Source organism: Vidua chalybeata, chromosome 2 (genome assembly GCF_026979565.1).
Source record: "Vidua chalybeata isolate OUT-0048 chromosome 2, bVidCha1 merged haplotype, whole genome shotgun sequence".
NCBI lineage: Eukaryota > Metazoa > Chordata > Aves > Passeriformes > Viduidae > Vidua > Vidua chalybeata.
The window spans coordinates 101,732,059-101,746,979 of record NC_071531.1 but is presented as its reverse complement, the minus strand read 5'-3'; the positions used below and the strand labels follow the sequence as shown (position 1 = coordinate 101,746,979).

Genomic DNA, 14,921 nt, shown 5'->3' with positions numbered 1-14,921 from the left:
TATTATATGAACATGTTCTGCCAATAAATTAAAAATCTGGAGGGGTTTTTGTCAAGTTCATAGTCTTAAATTTTCTATACTACATACCAAGTTGCTGCTTAAAGGGAGCAGAGTTAAGTGTAATACTCTTGCTGTTAATACTTGAAGCTGAAGACAGAATCTGGTGATCCTGCTCTGTTAAATATTGTAGGAAACAGGGCAACAGAATATTGCTTCTATTTACATCTGTTAAATTCTATTTACATCCTCAATAGGATACTCTAGTCTTACTGTATTACAGGTTTCTCTTACATTATTCAGACACTTTCCTTCTGGTACAGTGGATTTTTTTGGATTTTTTTACTGTTGAAGCAACCTAATACTGAGTGTGCATGTACTCCGTCAGTAAAATTATTTTCCTACTTGGTGTTGTCAAATCTTGTCCAAATGTTTGACTAATCCTTTTTGTGCTTCCATTCATGTCTGCTATTTCTTTGTTGTCTTCATTACTTCCCTAGAGATTAAAGTAGTTTTTTTGTTGCTTCAAAACTAGAGTGGTTTGTTCAGCTCTGACCTAATGCATTTGTCTCTACTAGCACTTCTGTTTTTATAATGTCTCTTTTATAATGTACAGATCTGTCTTTTCTGCTCTTGCTGTCTCTTAAACTTTTCCAGGACAGCTAGCTGCCTTGGCAATCCACATACTACGTGGCTTTGAGCCACTAATGGCTTTGAAGCTTGGGAGTAAAGCCTGGAATGGACAGCTGAGGCAGAACATAGCCAGTGAGATGATCTGATGGAAAGCTGCACTTGTCACACTTAGCCTCAGAGAAAAGGAATTTCAAAAGTTTAGTGAGAAGGTGGCAAAACATATGGATTGATGTGGCTGGGCAGTTATCTCTCTGGTGTGGGAAGGCAGGATTAGTTTGCTCCCTTTCCCACAGTGTGGATATTCTTCTTATCATTCTGCCTTTCTCTGTTCTTACAGTGTGGATGTAGGACAACTAAAAAATAACAAAAAAAAAAAAGCCTTTGACCAATTTTGGCTCATCATTGATTTATAGGTGTACTCTACAGAAAAAGTGTTAAATCAATAAAACTATCAATAAAACTTCAAACTGCTGTTACAGCTGACCTTGAGATCACAGTCTGTTGCTGTTAATACTGGGGAAGAGGTTGTAGTTGGAGGAAAACCAGAGCATTATGATGAAAATGGTGACTGATCTTCTGGCAGGGACCAAAACAAGTGGCCTCTTATTTAACAAAAGCACTGAAATATGAATCTGGAACAGTTTTCAAGCATAGTGGATGCATTACATGCAACTTGCTTGTCTACTGTGTGCCTTGAAGAATGGGGGAAGAGGGAGAGCAGTAGTCATACCAACATACTTTGTGAAATCCTGTGCCTCTCAGAATGTTGATTAAAATGTTATTGCATTGAGGTCTCCTCATATGGTAGCAGTAAATATGCTTCCCTTAACTAATGCTTTGTAAGAAGTCTGTAACAGGGGAACAGACTGTGACAGAGATTTGTTTCTTATGGTGAACACAGCCTTTTTTCCCCCTGGTCTTTGCATTGAGAACTTTAATACATGTTTAGGAGCTCTCTAAATTTGCTTTAGCCTATTGTTAACTCCCTCAAAGCCTGCTAAGTGTATTTTTTAATTAATAAAAGTTTGTGTTGTCTGTTTTTGTTACATCTGCATGATGTTCTATAAGTGATATTTTTAAGACCAGTTTCAAGAAAGGAAATGATCCATGTAATTGTCTTCAGCTGTGCTAGGCTGCTAGTGATGTAAATTTATTTTTTAATGGGGGACTTCACTGTGCAACAACTTCAAAGGATATCTGCACTGTGAAGCTGACATATGGGAAGTCAGAAACATAAGTATCTGATACTTCTTACAGAGACACTTGCAATGAAAGGACTGACCTTGAACTGCTTAGGGAAGAAGGAGGAAGCGTATGAATTTGTTCGTAAAGGACTTCGTAATGATGTGAAGAGTCACGTCTGTATCCTTTGTAGTACAAAACCTGATCATTTTGCTATGGCACATTGTTGATGGAAATCTAAGATGCTGTGATTGTGACAAAGACTTCTGATGCACAAAATACTGTGAATCAAGTGGAGTTCTGTGTTTTTTTCGTGCTGTAAAAGCTGGAGTCTAATAGAGGTTATGGATAGGCAAGTGAGGAAAAGTAGAAATTGTACACGAATTCCATTGTTAGAATGAAATACTTCTATGAGTAAGAATTCCTGCTGTAATTGTTCTAGCATATTTTAAGCAATGAATCTGTGACTAACTCTTACAGTCTGGTGGAGTTTGGAAAATTTAATTTGTGTAACAGTGCTCAGGGGGTTCAGAATGTGACTTAAGCAGTAACATGTCATTAAAAAAATTTGGAAGCATTTAATATTTTACAATGTGTTAGTAAAGTCTGGTTGCAGTAATCCATCTTCATTTGTAAAGGTACTGATCTTCAAGGAAGATGTCAACTTGTAATACAAGTGCACTGCAGTTACTTTGTGAAAACTGTAATGTATCTTCCTTAACCTGCATTAGGTTGGCATGTCTATGGTCTTCTGCAGCGTTCGGATAAGAAATATGATGAAGCCATTAAGTGTTACCGGAATGCACTCAAACTAGATAAAGATAACCTACAGATTTTGAGAGATCTCTCTCTGTTGCAGATTCAGATGAGGGATTTAGAAGGATATAGAGTAAGTATTCTCTTTGAATTCCCACTCATTGCTGCTAGACTTCTCTTGTTCTATTCCACTGCGAAGCCTTTTATTGGTAGTACTTCTATTGCTACTCTTTATCTGTTTAAAAAAGATTTTAAGCTGTTGTTTAGGAAAGCAGGAAAAGATACTGAGTAAAGCTCTCTATAAGGTTGAGAGCAGAACTAGAAATATTTGTTCTGTGCAATTGGATTCACTAGTCACTTTGTAAAAATAGTTCTTAACTCATTTTTTACTAAAATAGTAAGGAAAAGGGACAGTACTTAAATTAGCAAGTACTTACCAAGCAATTGTGAGCCCTTCAAACTGTGTTTTGGGTGCAAATGCTGAAGGTGTTTTTGGTAAGAAATACACTATCATATTTCTTGTTAGTATGTAGGTAACTTGTCCCATGATCACTGATTCTGGAATCCCAGCGATGATGATTATTATTATAAATAAAACCTTAAAATTTGTCCAAAAACAGTGAATAGTTTCAAAATGGCTGAACTGATTTACCTGTTTCATATGAAATAGAGGACTGGACTGTGGGCTTCACATCAGTTGGTCTCCTTACTAAGGATATTAATTCCCTTGAATTTGCTAATGCAAAGGGAAAATAGAGTAGTTAACCCGAGGATATGATTTGACTCAGGAAGAAGTTCTGAGAAGTGTTGCAGTGGTGTGTGAGGACCTTGTGCCTATGAGAGCGAATGCCACTCTTTCAGTGGCAGTGAGCTCCTGCTTCCTGGTGGAAAGGGCTTTCTGAGATTTCAAAGCTCTGTCTTTGGAAATAATTTAGGCCCTTAGGAGGTGCTCTTGAAAATAGCACCTTCTGTGTCTCCACAAAGAGATCTTATGCTTTTTTCCATGACTTGTGTATTTAGAATGTAACCTCCAAATTTGTCAAACAGAAATGTGCTGTTTTTTGCTAAGCTGCTAGAATTTCAAAGGTTGCCTAGGGCTTTTAAAAGTTCTTTTAAAATATTAGCTGTCTTGGTGTTAAATCATGATACATGTGTATACATTTTTAACTCTGGTTAAAAATTCTTCTTTTAAAATTGCATTTCTTTTACTGAAGGAGACAAGATACCAGCTGCTTCAACTGCGCCCCACACAACGCGCTTCCTGGATTGGATATGCCATTGCATACCACTTACTAAAAGATTATGATATGGCCTTAAAATTACTTGAAGAGTTTAGGAAAACTCAGCAGGTAAGATTTCCTGGTCTGGAAAGAAAACACTTTTTGTGTAAGGGATATAATCTGAGGAATTAATTCTTTGGAAATAGAAATTAATTATGAATTAAGAATAAATTTGTTATTTGTGGAGCTTTCTGCTTTGAGAAATAAGCTATTAGGGTTGAAGATAAGAGTAGTCTCATGTGGAGTAACTTAATGTTTGTGAGACTTGTAGCTAGAGAAAACCTGTGATGATCCTGCCCCTTTACAGTAGGTGAAACTACAGAAAATACTTTAATATTTTGGATGTGCTCATTTGCCCTTTTTCCTGCCATAGTCTGGATGCCATTACATCTCTACAAAGAATGAAATATTGTCAATGGTTTGTATGCATCTGTATATAGTACACTTACCCTAAAATCACTGAGTAAACCTTTTTTTGAGAGAGACTATTCCCTTGTTCTGTTAGTGGTAATGCAAAGCTATAAAGTCTAAATTAGCAGAACAGAGTGGATATGTTGATTATTCTGCAGTGTGGAAAGAAAAAGGAACATGTTTATAGATCCATTCAACTGGGGATGCATCTTGGAACTACTGTGTAAAAGTATTAAGATATTATCTCACTCTAGACTGTGTTTTTAAAACAAAAGTCTTACATCCTTTCTGAGTTGTTATATAAGTGTAAGAAAGGAAATACATGGCTAGGAGAGACCAGTGTTTGTCTTGATCACATATCATAGTCAAAAAAAGGATGTTGCAAGCTGGGTGTATATAGCTTGGTATTTCAAAAGAACTGTAACTTCAGCATTAAGTAAAAACTGAAAAGAATAAGTTTTAATCAAAATTGGGTCATCTTCTGTGAGTGTTTGACAACCAAAAAGTCGTCATTCTCAAATGAGTCAGCAGCGCACAGTCTGAATTTGGTGTCAAAATGACTGTTTGAGTTAGAAAGAAAGAATATATATTAGATGGAAAACAAGCAAATGTTGCATAAGAAACTGAGGTTCTTCAAGGACTAAGAGAGCTTAGTAGTGGTATTGGCCCCTTGGAGAGAATGGACATGATGCTGTTAGTGTTGTCTTTTCTAAAAGGTTGTGTGTAAGTACGGTTGTTTGAGAGCTGTCATGATACATTGTGCAGTCTAGTGACTAAGCCAGTTTTAAATACTGTAGATGAAGGCATTGTATTGGTTGAGTCTGCTGTGCAAGTTACCACCACCTCAAATCTCACCCTAAAACAAGACGATCCTAAGATGAGCACGAGCACTGATGCCATTTTCATAAAGCTGGAGCTATTTGGGAAATTCGCATAAATAGGAAGATGGCTTGTACTTGTACAATGAGCTGGTTTAACTGTTGATTAGCATCGTGTCAGTCAGAAGCAAGTGGTGGAAAAGCTGCTTAAGCATTGAAGGACAGAAATATGCTACAAATGTTGGACAACATAGTTTTATAGGAAATTGGTCCCATCAAACCTGTCCTCTTTTTTTGTTTAGAGATAGTTAAGTAGGTATATTGTCTTTTCTCCTCCAAAACACTAAAAATACGTATGAACACATTAGTTGCATTTCTTTTGAAAATAGTCTTGTGCTTTGTTGTGCTAGCTCCCTGATGAGTGCAGGCCCAGGTGGAACCCCAAACACTGGAAGAGAGAATCAATGTGTTGGGTCCTGAACAGTCAGGAGAGCCCAGGCAAACTCAAAGCTCAGTTTTGCCATGCATTGGCTCTTCCACAATATTCCCTAAATGTACTGGCTTTGCGGTGTCTGGATTTTTTAATCCTGCAGTTAAAATAAAGTTCAGGACATTGCATGGATCTTTAAGGAGATACACGTCTTGCTTATTTTCCTTCCCAAATCTCCCCTCTTCGCCTGTAGTTCATATACACTCAACTTGATAGATGGACTTTACAGACTATTGCATATGACTGCAATAGAAGAGTGGTAATTTAAAAGGAGGATTAAAAGACTGAAGGGTTTCCAAATGACTCATGAGCAGGACTCTTCAACAAACGGATGTTTTTGAGGAGTTTTATGGCAATCTGTATTAGGCCTGATACTGTCTACCATTCATGTTAATGAATTGACAAAGAAATGTAACATGTTGTCTAAAACGCTGCTGTCATAATAATTGAGAAATTATGGTAATGTAGGATGATGATATTTATTTACTTGAATTACTCAGGCAACTCTGTCCTTTCAGATATGAATGCAAACAGCCAAGACCAAGCAGTAAAACTTAAAAAAAAATTCAAGGAACTGTCATTTTAGTGATTGTAGATGAATATCTGAAGATGCAGTATTACAAAATAATGTAGCTAATCTAGCTACAAGTTGTTGCCAAAACCAGCAATCTGAGTTTTTCCTGTGTGCTCGCACCACTTCCTTGTGCAGCACTGGCTGACTTGTGGAGGGTTGGTTCAGGAAGCCTAAGTGCCAGAAAGATAATCACTCTTTGGAAGGATTGATTGGCTGAACTGAATAACTGAGGTGAGAGGGGAGAGAGGAAGGGGAATAATAGAGGGAAGTGAGCTGTCTTTGTTGATCCAGGCTGCAGTTAGTCTGACTTAGTTTACTGTAAAACTGTCCCTCAGGGCAAGCTTATGGGTGAAAAGTAAAATACCCTATTGGTTCAAACAAGCAAGGATTTTATCCATAAAGTACTCCTTACTGAGAGATCAAGACTTACTGATGAGCCTGTTGTCAGAAAAAGAAAATGAAAAGAATAATATGGCAAGATAAGATGACTACAGAGAAAGCTGAAGGGCAGAGAGTCTCTTTGTTTACTGTAAACAGAAAAAAGCCTAGATGATTTTAGTAAAAGCTGTATGCTGAGTTTGGGAAGAGTAATAGCTAGGAAGCTGGCTTAGAAGGGAAAATAAAGGAATTGGAGGTTGAGGATTGTCAGGAAGTTGATTAACAAATTAAACTGATAAATTGCTTTCTATCTTTGACAGTTTTATTCTAGTGGCTAAGTTATCACTGGAAATGGTGAATTTTCTTTTGGTGTGTTAAGATCAATGTTGCCCGTCATCTGAAAGCTGTAAATTGTCCAGATGCACAATATTTCAGTCAAAAACAGGTTATGAGGTTAAAGGTAGACATCACTGCAGGAAATGTAACTGCTTGTGCTGTCCCAAGTTAAGTCAAAATTATATAAGAGTCAGTTCAGAATTAAAATTTTGGGAACCAAGGTGTAAAACAACTATGCAATTTGTTTTACTGTTGTATGTCCCATTTTTCCTTTCTTCTTTTCCAGAACAATTTTTTATTCTTAATTTTTTATTTTATTCCTAATTTTCACATCAGGCCCACAAATACAGATATGGACAGAAAACCTCTGGAGTTTTGGGGGTCTGCTCTTAGGTATGTTTTGGCTGCATCTTGTCACATTCTTTCAGTGACAGTTCTTAGGGGACCTGTGGTGAAAAGCTGATCCTTCTTTGATCCAGGAGGAGAGGAAAAAAATTATTCTGAAACAGCAGAATTTAGTTCAGGAGAAAGTTGGATATCTCCTGTGGAAGAATCATAACTCTTCTAGGGGGAGGAAGGAGTAAAGATGTATTGAGCAGCAATAGCATTTGTGTGGACATTGTCTTTATAGAGTATTTTATTCTTTATAAAACAATCTGATTATTCAGATTAACTACTGTGTTGTTAACTGCTTGCCTTCTGATGAATTACAGATTTAAATCTTCATTAAATTGATGAGTTGTCAAAGTATCTCTGAAAACAGACTTTTCTTGAAGTTACTTGTAAAAATAACTTTTTAAATGGAGTGATGGTGCGGTATCTTTCTGGTGGATTTAATCTATGTGTAGGAATAATTTGTTGGGTTTTTTGGGGTTTTTTTTGATTGTTGTGGGTTTTCTTGTTTTGGGTTTTTTTTGGGTTTTTTTTTTTTTTTGGTCTTTTTTTGGTTTTTTTTGGTGGGGTTTTTTTGTGGTTTTTTTTTGTGGTGGCTTTTTTTTGTTTGTTTGTTTTTGTTTTTGTTATCCTGCTGAGCCACAACAGCCACGAGGAGGTCAATTGATATCTGTTTGTGTATTGTGTATATATTTTTAATGGGTTTTTGGGTAGTCTGTGTTTCAAGGGCCTAAAACCAATTCATGATGTGCCAAAAAAGCTGTGCTACTTGTGGAATTTGAAATTTAGATATGTGTATTGTGTTGGAGGAAAAGATATTTTTAGGAGGTGAAGGAGAAAGAACTAAATTGGTGCTCTGCGGTTTTGTTCCATGGTATTGCAGTAAGGATAAACAGTAAGACATAAGCTTAATGCTCAACCCCTGTTCCATGAGTCCTTTCTGTGAAAAATGCTTTCCTGGTAACAAATGGTTTTATTAGTGATTTCTAGTGGGTGATATAGACTAAAAATTGAGCAAAGGTGGAAATGGAAGTGGAGCTGTAGATAAGAGAGCTACTTTGAGAAATGTATAGAATTTCATGCTACCTGCTGACTAGTTTGTGTAAGGTATAGTCTTCCATTAGTGATCATTTGCTATACTGTGTTAGTTGCTAAAAAATGTACTTGAATGATACTATTTTCATAGTAATGTTCATTGTCAGATACACACATCTTTACAGTATTTTTAGTTATACTATCTTTCAGACCACTTATATATAAAAGCAAATATTTCTAAAAATGCCAAGCAATACTGTAAAAGTTGGCTCTCAAAATCTGAAGAGCATGTAATCACAAATGTTAAATCCTATAGAATCAGTTTGTGCTTCAGGAAGGGCTGGAAGTAGTGGTTTAGGACAGTATTCTCAATAAGAAAGTTCCTTTCAGCCAGTGTAATATTTTGGTTGTTTGTGTTGGTTTTTCTAATTAAGTAATCTGTCTCTTTAAAGACCAAGGAAAAGCTTTTTTAGGGAACAGAAAATAATAGTAAACTGTTTAGTGACCAATGTGACTTTGAAGTGTTGGTTGCTCGGGAGGAAGCAAAGTATGTAGTGTCACAGGAAAAAATAACATTGTGAAACTCAACTGTTTCTCATCTTTTATTATGTAAAAAATCATGTTAGATTATAAGTCTCTCTCACAGTTTCTGTTGGGACAGTACATTTCATATAGTTTTATTGATCTCCTGGGCATTTTCTGGAGATTGCATTTGCTCTCTAACATTCTTGCAATTGGAGTATTGTTTGTATATTAGTGAAGAGCATTTAGTATGAAAAGAATTACTATAATTCTGGCAAGACTTTTCATTGCCTAAATCCACCTTAGGGAGTTATCTCTGAAAGGAATAATTTTCAGTGTCACCCTGCTTCCTTGGCTGTTGTAGCACTGCAAGGTGGATGAGTCACTAGTTGTACTGCAGCCTCTAGAAAGTCCTAGGTTTACAACTGGAGGCAGACCTAAAAATAATTATCTGTTGCTTGAAAAGCTCTGTATGCTTGTGTGCTGTATTTTCTGGGGGATTGAAGTTTAGTACAGAGAACACTTGGTTAGAGAGAAATAGTGTAAGTTTTCTATCTGAAAAATTCCAGTTGTCAAGCCATGGATGGGTCATTTGTCTTGGAAATAGTTTGATCCAGAACTCTGGTATACGGGAAATCATGCTGTTAGACCCCAGCCATGTGCTCTAGAACTTATGTCAAAATTGTTGTGGAGTGCATAAGTGCTTCAGAAAGAAAATATATGTAGATCTTTGCTTTAATTAGTTTGCCACAGTGATAGAAAAAAGAGAAGTAAAGGATTTCTTCTAAAATGTTAACTACAATGGATATGCTTAAATGAATTTGATTTGATTGTGAGTAATGGAAGTTTTACATTTTGAATGTTTAGATGGTTTATATAAACAGATCTGGTTATGTTCTATAGCTTAAATCTTTTATTGTGTAATACTGCATACATTTGAGATACAGGTAAATGTTAACTGATATATTGTTTTCTTCTCCCCCAGGTTCCTCCTAATAAAATAGATTATGAATATAGTGAATTGATTTTATATCAGAATCAAGTGATGAGAGAGGCAGATCTTTTTCAGGAGTCTTTAGAACATATAGAGACATATGAAAAGCAAATATGTGATAAATTAATAGTAGAAGAAATTAAAGGTAAGTAACTTTTATTCTTCCTTTACCCAGTATTGTTAGAAATTTTTGCTAATAGCTTTCAGACATGATAAAGCAATGAAAGGAAGAAAATACAACATGTAAAGTCTTTAATTTATTTGTAACAATTACTATAGGAAAACTGGTACTATCAGATTTACAATTTTGTACACAAGTAAATAACTTTTCTTACCAAAGTTGGTAGTGGATGCAGGTAGTCTCTCTTGAGTTAACACAGGAATAGAGGAAATCTCAGAGATTATGTTGGTACACTAGAGTAGCTTTCCATAAATCAGAACTATTATAACCCAGCTTTAATCTTGTGAAAAAGAACTTCATAAAGAATACTGTTTGAAGTAGAAACACAAATTTTTCTTTTTTTTTGACTGAAGTATCAAGTTCTTGTTTCCTTTTCAAGCTTCCTAATGCACTTACTTATTGAAGTGAATACTGAAGTTGACTTTTTTGGTTAAAAATAACTCTCAATTGTTTTGTGGATTTGAAGTGCTAATACTGAATTCTGAATATGTGTGACTAATGGCATGTGTTCTTCAGCTACTCCTTGCACAATTGTGGTGGGCTGACCCAGACCAGTGGGGTAAGCCCCACACAGCTGCCCACTCACTTCACCCAGCCTCAGGAGAGAATAGGAAGAACAAAAGGAAGAGAACTTGTGCATTGAGATGAAAATAGTTTGAGTGATGGAAAAAGGAAGGAAGGAAAATCAAACCCAGTTCCTTGACTTCTGCAGTCCCTGTACACTTCCCACAGACTGATGCTCAGCTAGTCTCCAGGCAATGGCTACCTGCCCCAACACTCCTCCTTAACTTTTATTGCTTAGTATGAAACTGAACAGCATAAAATATCTCTTTGGCCAGTTTGGATCACCTGTCCAGGTTGTGTCCACTCCTGCCTTATTGTCCATCCTGGTCTACTTGCTGGGTGGCAGAGTAGGGACTCTGCCAAAAAGTAAAGTAAAAAGAGAAAGCCTTGATGGTCTAAAAGTACTACTTAACGGTGGTGGAAATGTTGGTATATTTATCAACATTTAGTCACAAATCCCAAAATACAGCCCAGCATGAGCTGCTGTGAAGAAAATTAATTCCCTTCAAGCTAGACCTGGTAGAACAATTTACTTAGTAGCAAATCAGTGTGATTTAATGAGTTAAAAACTGATTAGTTGATATGAAAAATGTGCTTGAGTAAACAGCTTGATAAATCTGATCCAGTTGTGTGATGAAGTCCTGGAAGGAGGAGTTGCTTGTTTATTTGCTATTCCCAATAGCTATTTTAAATATTCAGATGCAGACATTCAGGTAGTCTTTGTTTTAATAAGTGATGAATGTTCTGAACTCTATATATGGTAGCTTCAACTGGCATTTGTAACAAACAGCATATGGCTTTGGGAAAATAAGGTCTCTTTTTAAAATTCTGTGTATGCTTAAAAACAATTTTATATATCTAGTATTGTAAATTTTACTCACAAGTGTTTTCTGATGTAATTCATAGTTGTGTACTGTGTTGTTTCTAGGAGAGATGTTACTCAAGTTAGGAAGGCTGAAAGAAGCTGGTGAAGTATACAAAGAGTTAATTGAGCGTAATGCAGAAAACTGGTATTATTATGAAGGCTTGGAAAAGGCCCTACAACCCAGTAAGTTAAGCTACACAGATACAGTGAAAATATGTATAATACAAGATACACTTAGAACTCCTGTTTGATATGGTACTGCTTTAGATTAGAAGCTTCTCCTTGGCAGAAAATGATGTACCTTCTGATGTTGAATATTATGTAGTATGTTCTTTCATTTTTTAAATGTTCACTGAAAAACTTGTATGCTTGAAAATACCAACACCAAGTATTTATCTTCTTGGAATTAAGGGTGGCATTTACTAAGATGCTTATATGAAGAACATTCCTTTGCCACATATGAACTTGGAAACCAAATGGCTATTAATTCCTGTCTAGTAGTTGATTATCAGACTGCTATCATATGCCACAACATAAAATTGTTGAAACTTTTGAAACTGGTTTAGATGGTATCTCTTTCTACGGCATGTAGGAAATAATAAAATATCTATTTAGGATGGCCTTTTAAGATAGACCATCTGAAAAAAATACCTTTTTTTTTCCCTTTTGTTTTTAAGTCAGCCCTTTAGAAGGTAAAGGTGATAAATGTGTTAAAACCTTTGTTACTCATGGGAGTAACATCCAGCTCACATTTCTGCTGTTGTGTTTTTCCAGAAAAAATAGCTCATTTTTCAAAAGTACAATATTGCAACTGTTTATGCTAAGTCTTTTGCAGTGATAACTTTCCAGAGTGTTTACATTTACACAGGAATGGTTTCTTTGCATTTAATTTTTCACGAATTAGTGAAAGTTTATTGGAATTATTCTGATGACATCATAAATCATAAGCTCACAATTATATTTGTAGATGTTATAGCTGCATTACATTTCTCAACCAACTTTCTTCTAGGAGGTTTTACCATTAGGTCTCATGAGCTCTGAGAATACAGCTAGTGATTGGGTAATGAAAATTATTTAATTTGTTACATATATTCAGAGTGTAGTGTTGCCCTTTGAGTGGTTTTCCTGGTGTATCCATAGAGTTGCATCACATGGTTATTGTCTCAGAAATCAAGCTACCCAGGAACTCAGTTATTCTATCTGATACAGCAAATATGTTGACGAAAGCATGTGGTTTTTAACAAGGAACCAGTCCCGTAGTTTTTGACATATTAAAATCCTATGTAGACTAAAACTGTACTAATTCTATAAAACTAATAATGCTACTTTATTTTTTAGGTGGTCTTAGGACTATTTCCTCCCCCATGGTAAGTTCTGGAGCTCCAACTTGTGACTTCAATTAGGGCTTTTATATGCTTTAGTTCCAGTCCAAACAATATTTTAGTATTACTTTTATAACTCTACATCTGTTGGAGACACTGGGTAATAGATTCCCCCCCCTTCCCCAACATCTGAGCTCAGTGACAAGATAAACTATTTTTCTTATGAAAGGAAAACAGATATATTTAATACATATGAATTGTAGCCTCGATCTGTACATTCAGTTTTAAATTGTTTGAATTTAATATTTAAGCAAAATCGATTTTATTTACATAAAAAATGGCATTTTAAAGCAAAAGATTAGTGTTATTTAAATTCTAACCACATTGGAGCTCCAAAGCATATTATGGGGGAAAGGGGAGGAGTGGGCAGAAAATCTTCAAGTAGCTTTATTTTTGTTAAACATTAAGGTATAAAGAGTTTTGGTGCTCAGTACTTACTGGCAGTATTGTACCCTGGTTTTGCTGTCACCAGAGGACCTATAAGAGAGGCGTACTTGTATAGTGTACTATCTGTATACCTGTGGTTTAGAAATGCAACATGTTTCTCTGAATGCTTTAAGTGTGTCTGAAGTGAATGCATAGTGAAAAAAGGGTTAATCGAAGCTATGAATGTAATACAATGTGTGAATGGGTCTGACCAACATGTAACTGAAAGAAACCAAACTCCAGCTCTGTGTGATTGAATGTGCAAGGTAATGGTCCTGTTTACAGTTTATCCTTAGAGTGTTTAATGCTGGTAGTTGTATATTGTATATACAGTGTGTTCTCAGTACAGTTTTTGTTTATGATTAACTGGAAAAAGTAACATGAAATGTTTAAATTGTTCCAAATCCACATAAGGAGTTTAGCTCAATTAATTCTCAACATTTAAAGACATTTCAAAATAGGTTTTTATCTCTGTTACTTATATCTATTGTATTTGCTGATAATAGGCACTTTAGAAGAGAGGCTTCAGATTTATGAAGAAGTTAGTAAAAGACATCCCAGAGCAGTTTCACCTAGAAGATTACCTTTAAACTTTGTTTCAGGTAACAAGTTGCATATCTGTTCTGTAATAGTTTTTTTCCTATTTTTTTCTGCAGTTTTCATCAGGCTGTTTAATGTGTATTTAATTCCTACTTGTGCATTTAATACCTACTTGAACACATAGACAAATCAAATGTATGCATTTCTCTTGGATTAGACATAATTCTTTTATGTTTTAGGAGTTGATAGAAAAGCTTCATACACTCAAATATGATTATATGAGCTATGTAATATTTGTGTTGATAAAACTACAGTATAGAATGATATGTAGATTGTAGGAATTTCTATACATAATTTTTCTGCAAGTTAAGAATCATTAATTAAAATGTAGGGTATAGTACACTTCAATGCGTAATATGCATACTTTTGCTATAAAAATGTACACCTACTTTCTTGTAGAGCCATTAGAACTTAATTTGACAACAAAAACTACCTTTGTGTTGCTAATTTGATAAGAAAAGGAACAAAAATATCTGCAGTGTAATGTAGCCCAAATTATTTTGTTTTATAGCAAAGTTCTTTGTGAGTTTGCCATTTCAAAATTTGTTTTCAAATACAGTGCACAAATACGCTCAGTTTTGGAAGGAAAATGTGTACATACTTGTTAAAATAGAGAGCTGAGCTCTTCTAAAATGGAAGGAAGGAGACTAAATGAAATGGTAAATGCCATAAAAATATATAGTTAGCTGCTGAAATTCCAGTAGAAGATTTTCGGAAAGTGCATAAGCTTGAGATCAATTGTAAATTCCCAGCATACATCCTCATGCTTCTAAATTTTTAAGGTTAGTTTTTAGTTTAGCTCATTTGCTGAGCACCACATTGTTGGTACCTTTAAATGTTCCAGAGCGTCTAGTCCTGTTGTTTCCCATGTGCATACACATTTCCTGTGTAAAATGAAAAGATTTTAACTGCTTCATAACAAGTTGCCATTTGTGCCTTTTATGATCCTCTATCCTTCAGTTTATTTGAAGATACAGGGGCAAATTTTAAGGCATTTCAGCTAGTTTTGAAAAGTTGTGATGAGTAATGGATTTTTTTTTTAATATAACAAAATTGTTATGGTAACACAGCAAACAAAATAACCTGCAAACCACTTTCCTATAT

General features: G+C 35.3%; 1 protein-coding gene across 7 annotated transcripts in view; it reads left to right on the top strand.

Moving 5' to 3' along the window:
* Positions 1-14,921, top strand: part of NAA16 (N-alpha-acetyltransferase 16, NatA auxiliary subunit) — a 63,332-nt gene that overhangs the window by 12,955 nt on the left and 35,456 nt on the right. For 6 of the 7 annotated variants that reach the window (XR_008429623.1, XR_008429624.1, XM_053936684.1 and 3 more), the window contains exons 3-8: positions 1,888-1,992; positions 2,544-2,701; positions 3,783-3,917; positions 9,791-9,944; positions 11,473-11,592; positions 13,724-13,819. Coding sequence is in view for 5 of the 7 variants with exons in the window: in XM_053936684.1 (XP_053792659.1) it covers positions 1,888-1,992; positions 2,544-2,701; positions 3,783-3,917; positions 9,791-9,944; positions 11,473-11,592; positions 13,724-13,819 (768 nt within the window). In the remaining 2 variants the exon portion in view is untranslated. The remainder of the gene's footprint in view (positions 1-1,887; positions 1,993-2,543; positions 2,702-3,782; positions 3,918-9,790; positions 9,945-11,472; positions 11,593-13,723; positions 13,820-14,921) is intronic. The other variant, XM_053936687.1, reaches the window with a different exon arrangement.